This window comes from Taudactylus pleione, unplaced genomic scaffold, assembly GCF_031769625.1.
Source record: "Taudactylus pleione unplaced genomic scaffold, aTauple2 ptg000146l, whole genome shotgun sequence".
Lineage (NCBI taxonomy): Eukaryota > Metazoa > Chordata > Amphibia > Anura > Myobatrachidae > Taudactylus > Taudactylus pleione.
This window is the reverse complement of record NW_028284548.1, coordinates 6452906-6477149: the sequence shown is the minus strand read 5'-3', so window position 1 is coordinate 6477149 and position 24244 is coordinate 6452906. Positions and strand designations below refer to the sequence as shown.

Below are 24244 nucleotides of genomic sequence, written 5' to 3'. Positions count from 1 at the left end.
AGTCACCACACACGTCATCTCGTTGCAATAACGATGCTACTGCTCGCAGTGCTAAAGGTATCCCAGAGTCTACCCTAAGCATTGCGAGTGCAGGCGATGGTTTCGGCCTCAACCGATGTCTGTAGGCAATTAACAATGTAACAGGTGTTAATCGTGCTGACTTAGGTTGCCGCCTGGGACCGACTCTGAATTAGCCCGTGGAGATTGGAGGTGTGCTTTCATTGTTGTGGGTGTTTCCGCAGTTATGATGTGCGTAGCGATTGAGCGCTCGTTTTGCATATTGTCGATCACTTTGGGTGCGACCGATCGCTCCCGAGCGACCGCCTCTGAATGAGGGCCTCAGTCCCATGCCCTATAAGGCTGTCCACCAGCTTCCAATGCTACAAGTGCTCTTTAAAAATGTTTCTGTTCATTTAAGCTTACCTGTCAGTCTCTGAATGCCTCCTCCAATGGTTCACCTTCCTTACACCTTCACCTCACTCAGTCACCATCTCTTGTCTCAGTCACCCCCCTTAATTTTACTTTTCTCCTTTCTTGCCTACCCCATCTTCTCCTCCTGTACATTCTTGTCACCTTTTATTATATCTCTGTGTGTTTATGCTCCTGGCTTTTGGTTATCTAGTGATTTTATGCTTCCAGTATGTCCATATTTTCATTTTTTTCATCATTTGTCATCACAGTTATATATACTCTTCTCCCCATTGTACAGGGCTGCTGAGCTAAGTGGTGCCTTATAAAAATATATTATTATTATTATTATGATTATTATTATTATTATTAATAATAATAATAATAATAATAATAATAATAATAATAATAATAATAATAATAATAATGTAGAAGTGGTGGAAAAAATAGATGTCTCTAAAAGCTTGCCAATTATTTGACACAAAAAGTTAATACACCTAAATCAATTTTTTAGGAGTCAAATAAAAAAGAAACACTTAAATGCTCACACTGTTATTCTGTTTAGTTGTAGACAGCATAACAACTGCCTTTATTTTCTTCTGAAATATCATTTTCCAGAATTCAGGAAGTGTGTGTTTTAGAGGTGATTGGGCTGCAATGATTTCTGGCTTACCCCAGTAACCCTGAAAAGAGAAGAAAATAAAATAAATTAGCTGCTATTTATCTGACAATTAGGGCCTAGTTCTCAAAATGTCTGAATTCCTGGGAAATTAAATTATGCCTTCTAAATTTTTTATTTTACATAGCACATTGTGATCCAACTATGTGCTTTCAGGACAAATAATTTATTCATAAACAAGCGTTCACAACAGTACGTATTAATATATTATATAATAGTATCCTGAAAGACAAGGCCTAGATTCATGCAAAGATCCTAAAGCCTAAGTATAAAGTGGTAATATTGCACTGGATACACCATTGTTTTCTCATAATGGGCTCATAATGGATTTCTTACTGATCGCAATTGCTAAAATTTTCTAATGACTCTCTTGCCGTCCAATGCTTAGAACCGCCCTCTGAAAGCATCTCACATCCAGTGCTCACGCACAAAACCAGAAACATCGAATGCAGATCAGGCGACCATCAACCTTCTGAGTAAAGCTGCCCACACACTAGACCAACTTTCATCCAACCAGCCAACTAGTTGATTGGTTGGAATGAAAATCTGGTAAGGTATGGGAGTAAATGATGATCAGCAATTTGCTCCTAAATGCCAGAAAACAGATGAAAATGGTCGTCAGACAAGTTTGTTAAATGTTTGATCTAAACTATTTGTTTAAACAACAGTTTTTGTTAATTTTCCGGCATTTGGGAGCAAATTGCTGATTGTCATTTGCTTTCATTCCTTAACAGATTTTCATTCCAACCAATCAACAAGTTGGCTGGTTGGATGTAAGTTGGTCTAGTGTGTGGCCAGCTTAAGTCTAAGCTGTTGCAGACATAGCAGGTCTCCAGACATGGAGAGGGTTCTCCTTGCTGAAGCAAGGATGCAGTGGCTAATTTATGGACTCCCAGAAAATAGTGTTTAAACGGTCCGACATGCCTGCGTTTTTCAACCACTCCCATTACCTCCCCCAAACGCTGACTACCTGCCACTTACCAGAGAATGCTTGAATTTCTGGCTAATGCTAGGTACAGACCTGAACAATTTCACTCAGGATCCAAACAACTTTAACACTAGTGATTTATCCTTATGATCCGAACAATTATCTGTAATAAAGCTTGTCACAAAGTTGATGCTTTTAAATTAACTATGGGCAGAATTGCAGACAGATGATCAGAAATACTTAAACACAATATCAGCTCGTCATGTTTGTCAAATGGTCAGATACAATCACCCGGTCCACCTGGTTTTAGAACGATAATCAGCCCTGAGTCATATATGCCTACTCTCTCAGAACATCCAGGAAACTTCCAAATCTCAGGTGAGTATCTTAGCCCCTGGGAACAGTTGGAAACTCTCTCTGAATCTGTGCTCCACACACCACTTTACAAGGCCAGGAATCATGGCGTTGTATTACAGGGAAAGGGGGAATACAATGATGTGGTCACAGAGCTATACTCCCTCAAAGTAGAGGGATTGCACCAGTTCTTAATTGTTATACATTAAGAGCAATTAGAGAGTTTTTTCATGTATTTTTATTTGCACAAATGATGTGATTGTGGAAGAAAGAATGTGCATGTAATCGGCAGTTAGGTTGACTCATTTTGATGACAACTTTAACTCCAGATATCCTTCAATCAAAGCTTACACATAGAACAAATGGGTTCATGTTACTTTCTTATTTGGAGGATTTCACAAATTGATGTTACCTGTTAGCAGTTGTGCTTAATGCAGTTGCAGTGTGCATTACAAACATGTATGCAGAATTATAGTGATAAGACATACAGTATATATGTATTATCTGAGACATTTCATAAACTAAGTACATCAGTACGTCAGGGATGTGGCTATTCGTGTATGTCCCTCACGAAGACCCTGCACACATCTATGGATAGCATTCAAGGTCGTGCAGTCAGGGTAGGCAGAGTCTCCCCTGTGATACTCCTGAGATTTGATATAAAAATGATTAGAATAAAACAATATATTTATAACTTATAAACATCTTTTTTATTGTAATCATTTTTATAGTTAACACTGACAAGCTTTGTGTAGCTCCCTGGGACTGCAGGGAGACTGGAGATGAGGGAGGAACCAGGGTCGTAGAGAGCGCCGCCGGGCCCAGGTAAAGAGGGGGCGTGGCCTAATCACGTGAGGCATGGCCAAGCCCCCTTGAGATGAAAAAAAACAATAACACTTTTGCAGCGCCTCTGTCCAGTGTGATCGCTCCCCCCTCAGGCATAGGAGATTGCTCACGGCTGCTAAGCAGCAGCCACTGCAATCTCCCACTCCATCCCAGCACATGGTGTGTGCTGGGCTGCTGCGAGGGAAAGAGGAGGGAGGGGGGGTTGCACCAGGCCCCTCTAGAAGCCCGGGCAAATTGTACCCGCTCCCCCCTTCTCTGTGCCCCTGACAGCAACAGCTCAGCCTCGCTTCTGTATAGTTAGACTGCTTGCAAAAAGAAAGCTAATAGAGGCATGCCTCTGAGTATGGGTGGTCCTTGAGCACTGATGGACACCTTCGATGTGTCATGTGAGCAGGAAGTGTACTGCAGTGTTTAGAGATGTGATCTCAGTCAGCAGCAGCAAGAAAATACACAGTGTTGCAGGTAGGAGAATCAATGGACACTGAAGCTTAGTGTAGTGAGGGGAGAGTTACAGTGAGTAGGGGGTGAGACAGGCTTGAAGCAATCAGACCCATCTCCATGTGTGCCTCCCCAGCCATTGACCTCACCGCACATACCTGCTAGCATTACTCCCAAAATCTACTTTATTTTGTCCAGTTCCATTTACAGAGAATGTAAACATTCAGAATGTCGACATTCAGAATGTCGATATGGATGGGAGGTCGAATATCGACATTGTGAATGTCGACAGTTGATTTTAAGGTTAGTGTTAGGGTTAGTTTTAGGTTAGGGCTAGTTAAGACCGCTATGGAAAACTGGATGGTCGACATGCCAACTATCAACATGTCGACATTCTGGCAATTCTGACATTTGATATGTTGACCTCCCATCCATGTTAATATTTTGGTGTCGTCATTCTGAACATCAGCTTCCACACCCATAAAGGACAGTGATATGTAGATCCAGGACTAGCAAACATACAAACAGGAGAGTTTATTTTAGTGAATACTGCACCATGGTGCACCCCAATATGCCAATATATTCAGAACTCAGATCTTTCACATAATTCTTTACTTATTCTTGCTCTGCTCGCTTGTGTTGGCAGACTAGAATATAAACAGTATATACATTATTTTTGACACATTGTTCCCATAATTGGAAACTGACATACTGTTATGTATGATGCATTGATGTAGATAGTATCTTCACATTCACTATCCTCATCTGAAGAGTGCTCGGAACCCTCTGTATGGTCATTTTCTGGTTCATCGTCCACCTTAATGTGAACTCGGTTAAATTCATCTGGATTAATACAAAAGAGAAATACAGTCAGTGTGGCATCAGTCATATGTGCAACACTGGGCCTGATTCAGCTTGGATTGCAGTTGCTAACTTGTGTGCAATTCTGTAGGCAGGTCCTAGGTGAATATATGCAAATGCTTCATTCACAATGCCGTCGCAAGACTAACATATACACGCCCTCTGCCTATGCTCATATTTATAGCACTGTCCAAACCAGGGCAAACATCGGACACATCGAATGACATCGAACCCACACCCATCATTGCGGCAGGTCAGACCTCAGGCTAATTTATGCACAGTCCATGCAACGGAGTTCAAACGCACAGGCACGCCTGCGGTTTCCCAACAACCCCCCCCCGTCACCACCCCCAAACGCTCTCTGCCTGTCAATCAATCTCTGCTAATGCCTGCGTGGAGTCCGTGGTGTCCGTGCATTCGGAATGGCGAGTTCGTGCACGCGCACTGCAATGCATATGCATGTGCAGTACGCAACAATCGACCGATAGCGTACGCATTAACAACTGCGATCCAAGCTGGATCAGGCCCACTGTTTTTCTTTAAACTCATCATTAAATATACAAGATTCCCATATAAAAAGTCTAAATCATTAGTGTTTTCTTCTGTGAAAAAAACCCTAGATGTATTGGAATTTTCCATAGGTTTCCATCTCATCAATAGGTTTTTAGTTGTACATTACATTGTGGGTTATTAAGTATCAGTAAGAGCCCATATAGGCCACAGTGCATATGTTTAACATTATTACAGGATGACTTCTTTGCTCATGTTGATTAAGAACTATGTAACTATGCAACATCTACACGTATGGTCACGAGCAGAGTTTAGTGGATACAGTAGGACATCAATAAGTAATGAATATAAATAAGCCAAGTCTAATTGTCTCAATGTTTTATCTCTGCAAGAATCCTTACCCATAAACTTCCTACATTTCTATGCAAAATATTTTGATTTGGTAAACTTACTCCTCATTCTCATTTCAAAAATGTTTTGCATCGGATTTGGTTAATTTTTTTGTTATCCCTTCTTGGTCATAGAAAAGGATTTGATAGGTTTCTTTCATCTATAGTACAGTAGCTGGTTTCCATAATTATGTGGTTGACCTATGGTACAGCCCCTAGAACTCGCAAACAAGTTCCAGATGTGGTTATTTGGGTGCACCTATGCTAACATTTACATGCAGAATGGAACAAACAAATAAAAAAAACAACACACCTCTTAGGCCTACACAAGAAGTCAGGTTAGGAGGATTGGGGTAGATGTATTATGCACGGAAAAGAGTGGAGAAGTGTGCCAGTGGAGAAGTTACCCATGGCAACCAATCTGCTCCTACCTATTATTTTATAGAATGTGCCTGATAAATGCAAACTTAAAGCTGATTGGTTGCCATGGGCAACTTCTCCACTGGAACACTTCTCCAATCTTATCATTGCTTCATACATCTACCCCATTGTGTCTTATTTTATGCATCATCATTTGGATTTTCTCTTACACCGATTAGAGGCCTGATTCAAAGATGGACTCAAATGCCCTTGCAGCTGCGATCTCTCATGGATCACAACTGTGAAAATATGCAAATGACTCTCTCACCTTCCAGTGCTTAGAGATGCCCATCTGATGTCAGACATCACTGGGTGGAAGAGTCAGTTCAGTGGCGGCGGGTGAAGATTTTGTGCAAAGAGCCCTGGCAGCCGTGGAAGAGGCCAGAAGAAGCCGGGCTCAAGAGAGAAGAGCTCCGCCAAAAGAATGCGGCTGTGGATCGGTAAGTGCTGCAGTGGTGGGAAAGTAAAAGTGCTAATGAAACTCTCCACTGCAGCCTCTCCCACCGGACAGGTAAGCCCTCTATGAGGCCTACCCACCAATAATTCCTCCCTAGACCACCAGGTTGTCAGGTACTAGGCCCCATGAGGGTGATCAGGCTTTAGGCCTGTGGCACCGATAGGCGGGCATTAGACCGGTGCTCCTGAAGCTATAAGTGATCCTGGGCAATAAGCCCAGGTCACATAATGGGGGGGTGTGCCGTTTATTCCAGCTTGCCCTGGGCACCAAACCCCTTTGTTATGCCCCATATAGGGTAGCCTGCGGGGACCTATACCAACTTGAGATGGCATTGGTTCCCAGAGACCAGCTTCTTCCTATGGCCCCCAATATTGAATAGGCCCCTTACTGGGTTAAAAGCTAACAGACCTATATGAAAAAAAATAATTTCCTTTATTTTGTTCCATGATCAACCTACTACTTCCCTACTGCAGAAGGGAACATATATCAAAAGTGATATGTTCTATATACGATATACACAGAGAACCCACCAGATTGATTGTGTCACTTACATGGAATAACTGAGGAATTGCGGTTCTTGTCTTTGTTATCTTGATGGTTCCCTCTGCCTTGCGGTCTCCAGTTTTTATATGATGGTAATCGCTGAAAATATAAATTTCATATGTATCATCACTGTTATTCTTTTGGACTATTTATTAAGATAACATTATTTATCACTAGGCCATAAAAAATACATATGTCATCAGAAGATGTGTTATCATTACAATAAGTGTTTAGCTCTTTTACTTCCACAATATGCAACCTAAGTGAACACTTGCTGGGGGCACTAATACCTCTAAGCTGTGCACTCTGTAATTGAAGAAAAAATAAAATTGTATTAAACGTGTTAAAATTGTAATTTGCTAGAATAAATTCATTGCGCAATGTTAAATTGAACAGCATCACTCAACCACTTAATGGACGATTTTTTTTTCTAAAAACTGCTCCGAAATTGTGAATTAGGTGAGGAACATGAAATTCAAGTTATCCAAAATGATTTAATAAAAAAAAAAAAAAAAGAAAAAAGATTTATTTTTCTTAAGATTTGTAAAAAAATTGGGGTTTTCAAACACCGGAACCACCATTGAAACATCGCGACCATCACGCCCTTCAATTTGACACCAGTTTCAGGCACCAGGTACTCAAAGGGGGTGAGGGGGAGGTTCATTTAATATACAGCCGCTGGGTGGGGGGTCCTGCTTTGCTGACTGATCAGCAGTGATCGGCAGCACAGCAGACATGGGGGAGAGCAGTGGCAAACGCAGGATTTCTAGAGTGGGGTTTCCAAACGCTTGATTTTAGAGTGAGTGTGACCTGTCCATACAGAGGGCATAATTAGCACTTATCCAGCTTTAATATGTTACATACAAAGTATATTGTGTTGCATAATTCCAGAATATACTGGACCAGCGATCACAGTAAGCCATTAGATGCGGCATTAGGTCCATCCTGTCTGAGCAGAATGTTTTTTTTCAGATATGGGCACTATTCCTGAGACATTGGAGCAAGGCCGGGAGTCTGAGGGAGCAGCAAAAGAACTTAGGGCCTGATTCAGAGCCGAACGCTATTTGCGCTCGCTCGTCCAGAAAAATGGGCTGGCTATTTAAATTAACCGTTCGCTCTTTGCGGTCTGTTCACACCTCTATGTCTGAACAAGCGAACAAAACATGCAAACGTAATTTTGAAAAAAACGCCCCCCTGGCCGCTCGCATCATACGTCATCTCCGCTATTTATTAGATTAATCGAGTACATCGGACGGCGTATGAACTGCTCGCTATTCTTGTGGTTGGTTTTTCCTACCACAATCATGCGAGCAGTTCTGACTATAAAACAACCAAGTGACGTGGTCGATGACGCTGCTTTAGTAATTATGCACTCCCATTAAACGCCCGTTTTGACCGTTTGGCATGCCTGCGTTCGGATCTCCACCCCGTTTTCAAGCACCTTCCCCTGTTACCACCCACAAACGCCTCATTCTGTCACTCAAATTAGCAGGCATTCGCTATTTTGCGAGCACACGATTTTTGGGCGCACTGACTGGTTCGCGCATGCGTATTAAAATCCGTACGCATGCGCAGTTGTGCGAACATCGGTCGAAACGAACGAGCGGCCGCTTACAAGCGGCTCTGAATCAGGCCCTTAGCACTGCCCAGGACATATATGTACATATCAGTCTCCTTATGTACTGGATAGTGTATTATTATACAGTATTAATTATTAACCCTATTGATAGTCTATAGCAGTGCACCCCTAACAGTGCATGTTTTCTTGATCTCCTAGTTGGTGCACAGGTATATTTATTACTGGCTGACACATTTTAAAAGATCCACAGTTGGTGCTAATCATTTAATTTGTGATACTGAGAAGAACATGCAGCACTAGTAACATTCTATTATATTACTATTTCTATTGTGGTCATGGTGTGTGCTGGGGAGGGAGGTTTCCAGGCAGACGGAAACCCCCCCTGCATTTGCCTATGGAGAGTGTACAGGTAAGCAGAGGGCCTGGACGGTACCTCTGAGAGCTGTAGCTGTGGGAAGATTCTCTTCCTGCAGCTGCCCTCATGTTTATCTGAATGGTGGAAATTTTGCAACCAGAGCAGATAAAGAACTGGTTGGTGTGGTCGGAAAATTGTGACAATGCCAGGCAAGTGGTTAAGGGTGGAGCCCTCATTAAACATTTTAACACATTTCCAGATCATTTGAGACTGCAAAGAACATTGGTTGGGGGCTCTGCCACTAAAGCTGCCCCAAAAGCTGGAAAATGGACAAAAATGATAATTCAAACAAATTGGTTATATCAAACGTATGTAACCAGTTTGTCTGAGTGACCAGTTTTGTCCATTCCTGGTATGTGGAATTAAATGATCGATTGTCAATTGCTCCTATACATTACCAGATTTTTGTTCCATCTCGCCAACTCGTTGGATGGTTGGACAGATAATTTTAAGTGTTATTCATCATAAAAATGTAATGAGATGGTAATTTTATGTTTGATACATTCCTGGCAATACAGCTAGTGTAGAATTGTCCAGAGAATTCTGGACAAAAAAACATTTAATGAAGAAGTAAGTAAATATCATAAGAAACAGTTGTCACGCTGGGAGGCGGGTTTTTGAAAGCCGAAGTCTGAGGCTGTGGGAGGAGGCGAAGGCGAGGGGCCTGGACGTATGATCTCCGCATCCACAAGTCTTGGTCGTTGGCTAGACCTAGTCAATGGTGCGGAGTCTAACTCACAAGGAGGTGTTCGCCATTGACCCCTCCAAGCGGATATGGGCTTGTGCGGCTCCCTGTAAGCAGGTCGCGGTCCTTTGACTTGGTGACCAAGGCCTGCAGGGAAAAGAGAATCAAAACACCCGTGGCCCAAGGGTAATGCCTGGAATAGGCACGTGGGGAGTGGGATAGAACTCCTGACTGGAGAAAGGCATGCTGGCTAGAGAAGTGTGGAGATTTATTGGTAGGCTGAGGTAACAGCTGGATATCCCACGAAGTATATACCGGATTGCCGTTCCAGAGTTCATGCACTAGGGTGAAATGAGACGAAGGGTTAACCTGCACACAGGCTGTGATGGTGAAAGCACTGCGATGAGATGAAGGGTTAACTTGCAAACAGGCTTTGATGGTAAAAGCACTGCGGTGAGACGAAGTGATAACTTGCAAACAGGCTGTGATGGTAAAAGCACTGCGTTGAGACGAAGGGTTAACTTGCAAACAGGCTGTGATGGTAAAAGCACTGCGGTGAGACGAAGGGTTATCTTGCAAACAGGCTGTGATGGTAAAAGCACTGCGGTGAGATGAAGGGTTCACTTGCAAACAGGCTGTGATGGTGAAAGCACTGTGATGAGATGGAGGTTAGCTTTCACACAGGCTGTTGATTAGTAAAGGCACTGTGGAGAGATGGAGGTTAAACTTGCACACAGGCTGTTGATAGTAAAGGCACTGTGGTGAAATCGCTTAGAAGCTTCTGGAAGAAACACACTGGAAGCACGGGAAACTGGAACGAGACTCCTCTAGTTACACTAGCGGCGACAATGATTGTTCAGGCAACTACCTGGAGCACAGGAGCCAGATACATACCCCAGGAAGCCTGCTGATAGGCCCACAGCGTCAGCTGACCAACCAGGCCACCCAGGGAAGGAAGTACTGACATAGGAAAAGTGTCATGGCGGCGCCCATGACGGAAACTGTGATCCCCGCTCACCGGGTCGCCTGACACCACAGCTATAGGGTGAATGCTCAGCTCCTCCCACGTCACCACGCCAGCCGCCCGACTGCCCGGGAAGTCAGAGGAAGCTGGCGGGACGGTAAGGGACTGCCGATCCCTGGCTGAACTCTGACAGTACCCCCCCCCCTTTCAGGGTGGACACCAGGCACCCACCAGGCTTGCCAGGAAATTTGATGTGGAAGGCTCGAATTAATTGAGGTGCATGAACATCTGTGGCTCTGATCCAGGCCCTTTCCTCAGGACCATAACCCTTCCAATCAATGAGGTATTGGAGAATGTTGGATCTAAATCGAGAATACAGAATCTTCCCAACTTCGAATTCTGTACCTTGAGAAGTTTGTACTTGAGGTAATTTAGGAGAGGTGGTTTGGAACCGATTTAACACCAAAGGTCGTAATAGAGAGATATGAAAGGTATTAGATATCTTCAATTCAGGTGGGAGTTCCAATTTATACGCAACAGGGTTGATCACTTTGTGAATGCGGTACGGACCAATGAAGCGTGGGGCCAGCTTCATACTGGGAACTTTCAGTCAGATGTTCCTAGTAGATACCCAGACTTTATCTCCAACTCTCAGCAGAGGAACTGCGACCCGTCATCTGTCAGCGAATCTTTTATAATTCTTGGATGATTGTTTCAACGAGGCATGGATCTTCTTCCAAATGGTTGAAAAAGATTCTACGACGTCAGTAACTGCAGGGACCTCCACCGAAGGTAAATGTTGGAAATCTGGAATCCGGGGATGTTTACCAAACACAGTATAAAAAGGTGTGGAATTGGAGGAAGTGTGGTACTTGAAATTATGTGAAAACTCGGCCCAAGGTAGTAAGTCCACCCAATCATCCTGTGAAGAGAACACAAAAAGTCTTATAAAGGTCTCCAGTTCCTGATTAACCCTTTCGGTTTGCCCGTTAGTTTGTGGGTGGTAAGCTGATGAAAATTTTAATTTGGTTCCACAAGCGCTGCATAAGGCTCTCCAAAACTTGGCTATGAATTGGACTCCACGGTCGGAAACAATCTCTCTTGGAAGACCATGTAATCTAAAAATCTCTTTAACTAAAATTTTTGCCAAATGGGGAGCAGATGGCAGACCTACTAATGGTATAAAATGCGCCATTTTTGAAAAACGATCCACCACTACCCATATGGTGTTATGTTCTTTGGAGCGTGGAAGCTCAGAGATAAAATCCATGGATATATGGGTCCAAGGAATAGTAGGAACGGGTAACGGGCGTAGAAGACCTTCACCTTTTTGCGACAAACTTTATGCTGTGAGCATTTTACACATGACAAAATAAATTCTTGAACATCTTTTCTCATCGAGGGCCACCAATAAGAACGCTGAAGAAACTTGTATGTTTTGAAAATACCATAATGCCCAGCAAATAGAGAACTATGAGCCCAGATTAACAACTTTTTCCGTAATTCGGGAGTCACAAAAATTTTCCCCGGAGGCGGAGTCAATATTTGAGTTGAAGCGAAGACCAAAGGATCCAGGATTGGGAAAGATCTCAGATGATCTTCTTCCTGTGTGTCGAGTAGAAAAGGCCGTGAGAGAGCATCCGCTTTTTTGTTCAAATTACCGGGGCAAAATTGAAGCTTAATGTTAAATCTTGAGAAAAACAATGACCAGCGGGCCTGCCTGGCATTTAAGCGATGAACCGTCTGAAGGTAAATTAAGTTTTTATGGTCAGTAATAATGGTAACTGGAAACTTAGCCCCCTCCAACAGATTACGCCACTCCATTAACGCCAGACGCATAGCTAAGAGTTCTTGATCTCCAATCGTATAGTTTTTCTCTGCAGAGGAAAATTTGCGAGAGAAGTAACCACATGGTTGTTTCTTCCCGTCACTGGAAATTTGGGATTATATCGCCCCTACACCCACCAAAGAGGCATCCACTTCCACAAAAAATGGTTTATCCAGTTGGGGTTGGCAAAGGATAGGGGCAATAGAGAATGCCTCTTTCAATCTCTGGAAGGCCTGTATGGCTCTCTGGCCACTGGGCTGGAATAGCGCCCTTCCGTGTGAGACTAGTAATGGGAGACACCAGTGGAAAAATTCGGTATGAACCGCCTATAATAGTTTGAAAATCCCAAAAAACGTTGGGTAGCTTTTAAAGATTTTGGTAATGGCCATTCAGAGATCGCTTTCAGTTTCTCTGGATCCATCTGAATGGTTTTCCCAGAAATTATATGTCCTAGGAAAGGAACTGTGGTTTGTTCAAAAAGACACTTGGATAACTTTCCATAGAGGTGGTGTTTTTGAAGGTGAACTAGAACTTCTCGAACATGTTGGCGATGAGTTTGGAGATCCTTAGAAAAGATTAGAATATCATCTAAATAGACGATGACAAAGCTGTAGAGAATGTCCTGAAAGATTTCATTAGCCTTGGAATATAGCCGGTGCATTGCAGAGTCCAAAATGCATTACCAGATAATCGAAATGACCATCTCTGGTATTGAAGGCGGTCTTCCACTCATCCCCGGCTTTGATTTGTATCAAATTGTATGCCTCACGAAGATCTAGTTTAGAGAACAAATTAGCTCCACGAACCTTGTCGAAAAGCTCAGGAATTAATGGTAATGGATACCGATTTTTTACAGTAATTTGGTTGAGGCCACGATAGTCTATACAGGGCCGGAGGCCTCCATCCTTCTTGCTCACAAAAAAGAACCCTGCCCCTGCAGGGGAGGAGGAAGGCTGTATGAACCCTTTGGCTAGATTTTCCTTAATGTAAGTTGCCATGGCGGCTGTTTCTGGAACCGACAAAGGATAGGTCCGGCCCCAAGGGGGAATCTTCCCCGGGAGAAGTTCTATTCCACAATCCCACGACCGATGAGGAGGGAGTTGATCAGCAGCCTGCTCGCAGAAGACATCGGCAAAATCTTGATATGCTTGTGGTAGACTGGAGACAGAAGGATCTTTTGGCTTGTCGGTCGGGGGGAACTTTGCACCGGTCCTGGGGTGCACAGAGTGAGTACGTACAGGAAGTACTTGGGTTAGGCACTGATGGAAACAGTTTGGTCCCCATGATACAATTTGCATATTGGACCAATCAAAAGTAGGACTATGCTTCCTTAGCCACGGTAAACCCAGAACCAGCTCGTAAGCAGAGTTAGGAAGTATGAGGCATTCAATGGTCTCTTGGTGCAGGCAACCAACCCTGAGGGTCACGGGCTGGGATTTCAAGGATATGGATTCACCTAGCACGGTTTTACCATCTACACCGGAGAGCAGTAATTTGTCAGGTAAAGGTACCACCGAAATACCAAGGGACTGAATTAAAGATTTGGAAATAAAATTTCCCGCAGCACCGGAATCTATAAGGGCTTTAACATCCCTTGTCCTGAACTGGTGGGAAAGAGATACAGGCAATAAACTGTCAGTTAATTGGGAGTGTTTAGAAATGGCCCCTAATTGAATGCTCCCTACATCAACTAGGGTCTCGCATTTCCCTCCAGCAGGGGACAATTCTTTAAGAGGTGCTCAGGGGCAGCGCAATAAAGACACAATTTATTTTGAAAGCGCCGATTGCGTTCGGCCATGGTTAGCCTGGTTCTGTTGATCTGCATAGGTTCCTCACCCCTGGAGGTGGGGGAATAGGATTGACTTCCTGAGGCCGGACGATCTCGAGGGCGATCCCCATGACCTCTATTACCCCACCGCTCCCTATGGCGTAAATCAAACTTTATGCAGAGGGAAATAGTTTCAGAAAAAGACGTAGGTAAATCCCTGAATGCTAATTCGTCTTTCATCCTTTCGGACAACACATGGAGGAAGGCTGCTTTGAGTGCTTCTTCGTTCCATCTAAGTTCCGATGCAAGGGTCTGAAACTGCACCACGTACTGTCCCACCAAGCGAGAACCTTGGCGGACACGGAGGCCCAAGGGTAATGCCTGGAATAGGCACGTGGGGAGTGGGATAGAACTCCTGACTGGAGAAAGGCACTTGAGGTGCTGGCTAGAGAGGTGTGGAAATTTATTGGAAACAAAATTGGCTGCGCTCATTTAATCACACTTAATATATGTACTATGAACCAGGCTTAAGTATAAAATATAAAAATAATTTATTCCGACAATCTCATAAAAGTATAGTATTCGGTACTAATGTGGAACATATATTTGTTCCTGCTATAAAATTACAAACATACATATACAAAACAAATAATTAGTATCAGGAAAAAAAAGGGAAGGTTTGATAGGTGTAATCAATTTTCCTGGTTAGATTGTTATCAGGTAAAAAACAAATATTTCTCTTGTGTATAGATAAGCTGTATCTGTGGCAATAAGAAAGTAAGTGCAACAGTTTGATATATTGTTGCTATAATTGTGCAACATGCAGTGAGCTCACCCGATTCCTGGCTGATAAGGCAGCCTATGATCTGCAGATCAAAAAAGTCAGTGTTCCACGTATATTAGTGTATAAATCCCAGTGACTGCAGCATATACCTTCATGTGCCCGTTAGTGGATGGAGAGCTTTCTCCCTTTCATTGCGGGATCTCTTAGTGGTGTTGCTCCGCTCCGTGTCAGGTAATGTAAGGCTGCTGATGGAGCCGCTGGCCGGCTTGGTTGTACACTCGCTTGAGAGCGGGTGCTTGCAGTTACAGAGGAAGGATGTGACCCCCGATAGGGACTTCGTGCCGGTTTGTGTGTTACCGGAATCCCTCTATAAAGGAGGGTAGTGGACTGTAAAATAGTCTGAATATTGGGTCCGCTCAGAGTGAAAGAGTTGTTGCTTGGATAATTGGATGCCACGAGTCCAGCTGTATTAGCTCATTTGCTCAACGCGTTTCCGTGTGTCTGCACACCTTCGTCAGGAGCATGCTGGGAAGGAGGGATTTAACCCTTTTATCCAGTTTCTCTTAATTAGTATAATGAGAATCGTTATCAGCTGGAAAATTCAAGCAATGTCAATCAGGTACATTTAATTTAGTCCTTCATATATCTTGCACAGTTACAAGAGTTATTTGTAATCGTTTGTGCCCATAACAATTGTTGAAAAATCAGAGCTTATCTAAGATCATAATTTCTTATGTGTAAAGATGATCTTAAGTTATTTCATCTGATTATATCATCCAGACATATAAAAAACTATTTTGCTCTTTTGCTTGTATTATGATCTCACAACCCTTATATGTTTATAGATCATAGAAACCAATAAAAAATAAATACATTTAATTAATCAAGAACAAGATATACAGTAAAATAAAAATAATGAAAAATAAAAAATATAAATGTATAAGAAGGACTTGTTGTATACTCTTGTTTCTAAAGTATGGTTACTTGGTCCCGACTTTAGATAAATGTATAAGTAAACACTTTTATAATTCAAACATTGGTATATACAATTTCTCATCATCTCTCATATAATTATTGTTAAGGAAATTAGATGAGACAACAGTAATAAAATATAACTGAAATAAAATGTTCCATAATATCTGTTATGTCGATTACACAATATATATCCAAATTGTGAAGTGTAAAAATTTAAATATAATAGAAAAACCATAAATAAGGTTTGTATTAGGAGGTCACTGATTAAAGGAAATAGTTTTTCCTATGAGGATGATCAGGTGTGGACATGTAATGGTCCCAAAAATCCACAGGGAACTGTAGTAGAATCAGGGGCTATATATCAAAATCCACCTCCGCCATCTCGTTAAGACCCTCAGGGTATAGAGTGCGCATTTTGTGAATCCAGTAGGTTTCTCGAAGACAAAGACGAGAATATCTGTCTCCTCCTCTAGCTGTGCTTGTTATGTGTTCTATACCTATAATTTGTATACAATTAAATTCCCCTTGGTGTTTTTCAATACAATGCCTCGAAACAGAATGTTCTGTTTTTTTGTTAATGACATTCCTTCTGTGTTCTAACAATCTATCTTTCAATTTGCGTGTGGTGCGACCGATGTACTGTGCACCGCACTCACATTGAAGCAGATATACTACGTATGTAGAGTTGCAGTTTATAAATGTCTTGATATGAAAAATTTCTTTGGTTACTGTAGATACATAATCTTTAGTTCTGTGTGAGATATAGTCACATGTAATGCATCTGTTGGAGCCGCATTTATAAGTGCCCGTGATATCTGTCTTTAGCCACGTATGTTGTCCTGTTTTGTCTTGATTAGGTTTGAAGAAAGACGGAGCTAAGAGGTTTCCCAAGTTTTTTGCTTTTTTAAAGATGACTCTTGTACCCATTTCTATGTCAGATTTTAATAGAGGATCGCCCATAAGGATCTTTTGGTTGTTATGTATAATAGTTTTGATTTTTTTAGCTGCTGAATTATACCTAACTATAAACTTAATGGGATGATTGTAATTCTGATCTTTGCTATCAATATCTTTATTTCTTTGAAAATATGAGTTTCTATCATTGGTGATAATTTTCTTATAAGAGTTTTCTAAAAGGGATTCAGGATAGCCTTTGTCTTTAAATGCATTGATTAATTTCTTAGAATGTTGTTTAAATTCTTCTGTATTGGAACAATTTCTATGTATACGACGTAACTGTCCCGCAGGTATATTTTGCAGCCATTTGCGATAATGATTACTATTAAACGGAATAAAATTATATGAATCAGTTTCTTTTTGAAAAGTGCAAGTGGAAATCTCTCCACTTACTATTAAGAAGAATTTAAACAACATTCTAAGAAATTAATCAATGCATTTAAAGACAAAGGCTATCCTGAATCCCTTTTAGAAAACTCTTATATGAAAATTATCACCAGTGATAGAAACTCATATTTTCAAAGAAATAAAGATATTGATAGCAAAGATCAGAATTACAATCATGCCATTAAGTTTATAGTTAGGTATAATTCAGCAGCTAAAAAAATCAAAACTATTATACATAACAACCAAAAGATCCTTATGGGCGATCCTCTATTAAAATCTGACATAGAAATGGGTACAAGAGTCATCTTTAAAAAAGCAAACAACTTGGGAAACCTCTTAGCTCCGTCTTTCTTCAAACCTAATCAAGACAAAACAGGACAACATACGTGGCTAAAGACAGATATCACGGGCACTTATAAATGCGGCTCCAACAGATGCATTACATGTGACTATATCTCACACAGAACTAAAGATTATGTATCTACAGTAACCAAAGAAATTTTTCATATCAAGACATTTATAAACTGCAACTCTACATACGTAGTATATCTGCTTCAATGTGAGTGCGGTGCACAGTACATCGGTCGCACCACACGCAAATTGAAAGATAGATTGTTAGAACACAGAAGGAATGTCATTAACAAAAAAACAGAACATTCTGTTTCGAGGCATTGTATTGAAAAGCACCAAGGGGAATTTAATTGTATACAAATTATAGGTATAGAACACATAACAAGCACAGCTAGAGGAGGAGACAGATATTCTCGTCTTTGTCTTCGAGAAACCTACTGGATTCACAAAATGCGCACTCTATACCCTGAGGGTCTTAACGAGATGGTGGAGGTGGATTTTGATATATAGCCCCTGATTCTACTACAGTTCCCTGTGGATTTTTGGGACCATTACATGTCCACACCTGATCATCCTCATAGGAAAAACTACTCCCTTTAATCAGTGACCTCCTAATACAAACCTTATTTATGGTTTTTCTATTCTATTTACATTTTTACACTTCACAATTTGGATATATATTGTGTAAACGACATAACAGATATTATGGAACATTTTATTTCAGTTATATTTTATTACTGTTGTCTCATCTAATTTCCTTAACAATAATTATATGAGAGATGATGAGAAATTGTATATACCAATGTTTGGATTATAAAAGTGTTTACTTATACATTTATCTAAAGTCGGGACCAAGTAACCATACTTTAGAAACAAGAGTATACAACAAGTCCTTCTTATACATTTATATTTTTTATTTTTCATTATTTTTATTTTACTGTATATCTTGTTCTTGATTAATTAAATGTATTTATTTTTTTATTGGTTTCTATGATCTATAAACATATAAGGGTTGTGAGATCATAATACAAGCAAAAGAGCAAAATAGTTTTTTATATGTCTGGATGATATAATCAGATGAAATAACTTAAGATCATCTTTACACATAAGAAATTATGATCTTAGATAAGCTCTGATTTTTCAACAATTGTTATGGGCACAAACGATTACAAATAACTCTTGTAACTGTGCAAGATATATGAAGGACTAAATTAAATGTACCTGATTGACATTGCTTGAATTTTCCAGCTGATAACGATTCTCATTATACTAATTAAGAGAAACTGGATAAAAGGGTTAAATCCCTCCTTCCCAGCATGCTCCTGACGAAGGTGTGCAGACACACGGAAACGCGTTGAGCAAATGAGCTAATACAGCTGGACTCAAGGCATCCAATTTTCCAAGCAACAACTCTTTCACTCTGAGCGGACCCAATATTCAGACTATTTTATAGTCCACTACCCTCCTTAATAGAGGGATTCCGGTAACACACAAACTGGCACGAAGTCCCTATCGGGGGTCACATCCTTCCTCTGTAACTGCAAGCACCCGCTCTCAAGCGAGTGTACAACCAAGCCGGCCGGCGGCTCCATCAGCAGCCTTACATTACCTGACACGGAGCGGAGCAACACCGCTGAGATATCCCGCAATGAAAGGGAGAAAGCTCTCCATCCACTAACGGGCACATGAAGGTATATGCTGCAGTCACCGGGATTTATACACTAATATATGTGGAACACTGACATTTTTGATCTGCAGATCATAGGCTGCCTTATCAGCCAGGAATCGGGTGAGCTCACTGCATGTTGCACAATTATAGCAACAATATATCAAACTGTTGCACTTACTTTATTATTGCCACAGATACAGCTTATCTATACACAAGAGAAATATTTGTTTTTTACCTGATAACAATCTAACCAGGAAAATTGATTACACCTATCAAACCTTCCCTTTTTTTTCCTGATACTAATTATCTGTTTTGTATATGTATGTTTGTAATTTTATAGCAGGAACAAATATATGTTCCACATTGGTACCGAATACTATACTTTTATGAGATTGTCGGAATAAATTATTTTTATATTTTATACTTAAGCCTGGTTCATAGTACATATATTAAGTGTGATTAAATGAGCGCAGCCAATTTTGTTTCTATTAGCTTTTGAAGTAATTGCACAAATTCTTCTCTTTGGCAGCAGCCTCTTTTTCACACTTCAGATCACCTAGGAAGCGCTATTTTCTTCAGTTTTCTTTTGTATGTGGAGATTTATTGGTAGGCTGAGGTAACAGCTGGATATCCCACGAAGTATATACTGGATTGCCGGCCGGAGATCATGCACTAGGGTTCAATGAGATGAAGGGTTAACCTGCACACAGGCTGTGATGGTGAAAGCACTGCGATAAGATAAAGGGTTAACTTGCAAACAGGCTGTGATGGTAAAAGCACTGCAGTGAGATGAAGGTTTAACTTGCAAACAGGCTGTGATGGTAAAAGCACTGCGGTGAGATGAAAGGTTAACTTGCACACAGGCTGTGATGGTGAAAGCACTGTGATGAGATGGAGGTTAGCTTTCACACAGGCTGTTGATTAGTAAAGGCACTGTGGAGAGATGGAGTTTAAACTTGCACACAGGCTGTTGATAGTAAAGGCACTGTGGTGAAATCGCTTAGAAGCTTCTGGAAGAAACACACTGGAAGCACGGGAACCTGGAACGAGACTCCTCTATTTACACTAGCGGCGACAATGATTGTTCAGGCAACTACCTGGAGCACAGGAGCCGGATATATACCCCAGGAAGCCTGCTGATAGGCCCACAGCGTCAGCTGACCAACCAGGCCACCCAGGGAAGGAAGTACTGACATAGGAAAAGTGTCATGGCGGCGCCCATGATGGAAACTGTGATCCCCGCTCACCGGGTCGCCTGACACCACAGCTACAGGGTGAATGCTCAGCTCCTCCCACGTCGCCGCGCCAGCCGCCCAACTGCCCGGGAAGTCAGAGGAAGCCAGCGGGACGGTAAGGGACGGCCGATCCCCGGCTGAACTCTGACAACAGTATTGTGAACTATAGTGTATTATGGAAATATATGTCACGTTACTTGTTTATGTGTCTTTAGACAGAAACAATCTAATATTCATCTCTATTGTAAAGGTTTGATTCATTCTTACCTGGAACTCACACTTCAGCTGCGATGGTTCAGAGGGAGTATCCGTCTTCTTAAGGTTGAGGAGTGTAAAAGGTAACTCAGCAATATGGACTTCTGTCTCCCCAAACTGATTATATTCCACCAAAGACTTGTGTATGAAGATGTATTGGGACTGTGAAGCAAAGGGAGTTAATATAAATGCCAAATAATAATATAGCTGCATTTTAATACCCAGCTAGATCTACATACTAGCAGTTAAACAGCTGGATAATAAGCATTTATATTTATAAATAATGTGTAAATGAATAAATGAAAAAACAATGATATAATATGTTATCTCTACTGTATATGGTTTTAGAAGTCTTATTATTTTTTCTATACTCACCTCTACTTGAACCATCAGACAGCGCTGGCGTCTCAGCTGTACCACATAGCCATAAACATCCACCCTACCCTCTGCCTCCAGACCCTCCAACATGGCATCGATGCTTATATACGTTCCTGTACGCCCAACACCAGCACTGGCAACAAGAAAGTACAGGAAATTAGTAGGACCACTATGTTAGAAATTTGTATATAACAGGCGATAACATCGTAATAAAATGGCCATTATTGTCCAGCGATTTGCCATATTTTCTGCAAAGTTACCTGCAATAGCCTTCATACATATAACTCACTGATAGCCTTCATACAGTACATACTGTATACCTCACTGATAGCCTTCATACATATAACTCACTGATAGCCTTCATACAGTACATACTGTATACCTCACTGATAGCCTTCATACATATAACTCACTGATAGCCTTCATACTGTACATATAACTCCCTGATAGCCTTCAAACATATAACTCACTGATAGCCTTCATACTTATAGCTCCTTGATAGCCTTCATACATACTGTATAACTCACCGATAGCCTTCATACATATAACTCACTGATAGCCTTCATACATATCACTCACTGATAGCCTTCATACATATAATTCACTGATAGCCTTCATACATATAACTCATTGATAGCCTTCATACATACTGTATAACTCACTGATAGCCTTCATACATATAACTCACTGATAGCCTTCATACATATCACTCACTGATAGCCTTCATACATATAATTCACTGATAGCCTTCATACATATAACTCATTGATAGCCTTCATACATACTGTATAACTCACTGATAGCCTTCATACATATAACTCGCTTATAGCCTTCATACATATAACTCGCTTATAGTCTTCATAAATATAAGTCACTGATAGCCTTCATACATATAACTCACTGATAGCCTTCATACATACTGTATAACTCACTAATAGCATTCATACATATAACTCACTGATAGCCTTCATACATATAACTCACTGATAGCCTTCATACATACTGTATAACTCACTGATAGCCTTCATACATATCACTCACTGATAGCCTTCATACATATAATTCACTGATAGCCTTCATACATATAACTCATTGATAGCCTTCATACATACTGTATAACTCACTGATAGCCTTCATACATATAACTCGCTTATAGCCTTCATACATATAACTCGCTTATAGTCTTCATACATATAAGTCACTGATAGCCTTCATACATATAACTCACTGATAGCCTTCATACATACTGTATAACTCACTTATAGCCTTTAAACATATAACTCAATGATAGCCTTCATACATATAACAATAAAACATCAACATTTTTCTCATAGGAGATAAGTTGTTTATTATTAGGATTGGTATAGTTTTCTTTTGGTTATAAGGCATAATATGGAGTAATATTGTGTATCCTTATGTTGATATTTGATTTTGTGTATACATATATTTTATCTATTTATTTATTTATTTTTTATATATGTAATTATTGTATATATATATCTTTGTTGCAAGTTAAAATAAAGAAGCATATTCATACATATAACTCACTGATAGCCTTCATACATACTGTATAACTCACTGATAGCCTTCATACATATAACTCACTTATAGCCTTCATACATATAACTCACTGATAGCATTCATACATTATAACTCACTGACAGCCTTCATACTCTACTGGAGAGGAGGGCAGGCATAAAAATCCAAAAGCTAATTATATACCTCTGTATTTTTTTCAAAGATCACTGTAATGTATAAACAAAGATTTGCAGTAAATAAGCTGCATTTGTGTGAAAAGACTACTGCAGGATTTTCACAACCATCAAATCGGAATAGGTTTATAAATACATTTCATGCCTGCACAGCTCCCCAAGCAACATAAATGTACAGTGTACTTGCACAGGATACAGCAATGTATTGTAAACAGTCCCCCAGGAAAGTACTGTAGATTTAATTGCCTGGTGTCTGCTAAACAAATAGTTCAATCACTGTATTAACAATGCTGTTATGCTTTGTATCAATGTTACAGGGTTATTGTACTATTTTACATAGTGCTATAATGACCAAAAATTTATGACATCCCAATATTCTATACGCAGAACAGGGGGCCTAATTCAGCAGTGCACGCTCCCGATTATCGGGAATCTGCGCATGCACAGGACCCATCAGAGTATGTGCAGATCGGGTCCTGCGAAATTGCACGCGGGCCCCCATATGCCTCAGCCTAATCGCAAAGAGGCATTTGCGATGCGGTGTGGGGGTGAGTGCGTATCCCAGGCACTGAGATCACAAATACAGCAAGGAGGAGTCAGACACCTCCTGCTGCATCTGCACTTTTGAAGGACGTAATTGCACATCCACATGTGTGCGACTTCCATCCTCTGCTGAATCAGGACCACAGTTACCATAATTATATAGAAAACACACTCACTATTTTACAGTAGGATATAAGGATATTTAAATTAAAATCACTTATGCTGGTTATGGAATATCACATGTATGACTAATGTACTAAAAATGAATAATAAGATTTGATTTTTAGCTATTACAAGCTATTGTTAGGCTAACTTGTGGACTGAATATTGTAATTACCTGCAATGAACAATTATCGGACCACTGAAAAAATTGCTTAAAGCGTTAACCCTTCGACGCAATTTGAGCAACAGGTTGGGGTCATCAGGTACACCATGATCTGGCCAAACGGTGAACTGAATGTGTGTGACATCTCGCTCTGATTTCTCACGTTTCTGTACAAAGGACAGAGAACAACACATCTTTTAATGATATCAAAGTGCGTGTCTTACTGTATAATGTATAACGGACACTAAAATTCAAAGTACTGAAATGTTAAAATAAATGTAATCTTTCCATGGCATCTTCACACTTGCCAACATTTTAAATGGCCAAAGAAATGCTATTAAAATGGATCTGTAGAGATAGGAATATGCGGTATTTGTAAATAAATATATGTAGTTACATCTTTAATCTGTTAACAGTTACAGTATAGAGATGCCGCAGGTGTTATTGTTAAACCATGAAATAGTCATATTCTGAGGAGTACCTATTATTCTTGACTTAGGGTCTGATACAGAGCTGGACACTAATGCATCCGTATTTTTGTTTTGCAGCTGTGATAATATGCATATGCTAGTCTCAACCTTCCCTTATGTACTTTAGGAAA

The 24244-nt window shown here is 40.7% G+C and overlaps 1 protein-coding gene across 1 annotated transcript in view; it reads right to left on the bottom strand.

Annotated features, from left to right (window-relative positions):
* The window catches only part of PTPRC (protein tyrosine phosphatase receptor type C), a 244437-nt gene that overhangs the window by 6627 nt on the left and 213566 nt on the right, over positions 1 to 24244 (bottom strand). The window contains exons 28-33 of the mRNA XM_088474077.1: positions 23656 to 23810; positions 21061 to 21196; positions 20698 to 20847; positions 6842 to 6932; positions 4366 to 4496; positions 957 to 1091 (exon numbers count right to left, since the gene is read on the bottom strand). Of these exons, the coding sequence (XP_088330203.1) occupies positions 957 to 1091; positions 4366 to 4496; positions 6842 to 6932; positions 20698 to 20847; positions 21061 to 21196; positions 23656 to 23810 (798 nt within the window). The remainder of the gene's footprint in view (positions 1 to 956; positions 1092 to 4365; positions 4497 to 6841; positions 6933 to 20697; positions 20848 to 21060; positions 21197 to 23655; positions 23811 to 24244) is intronic.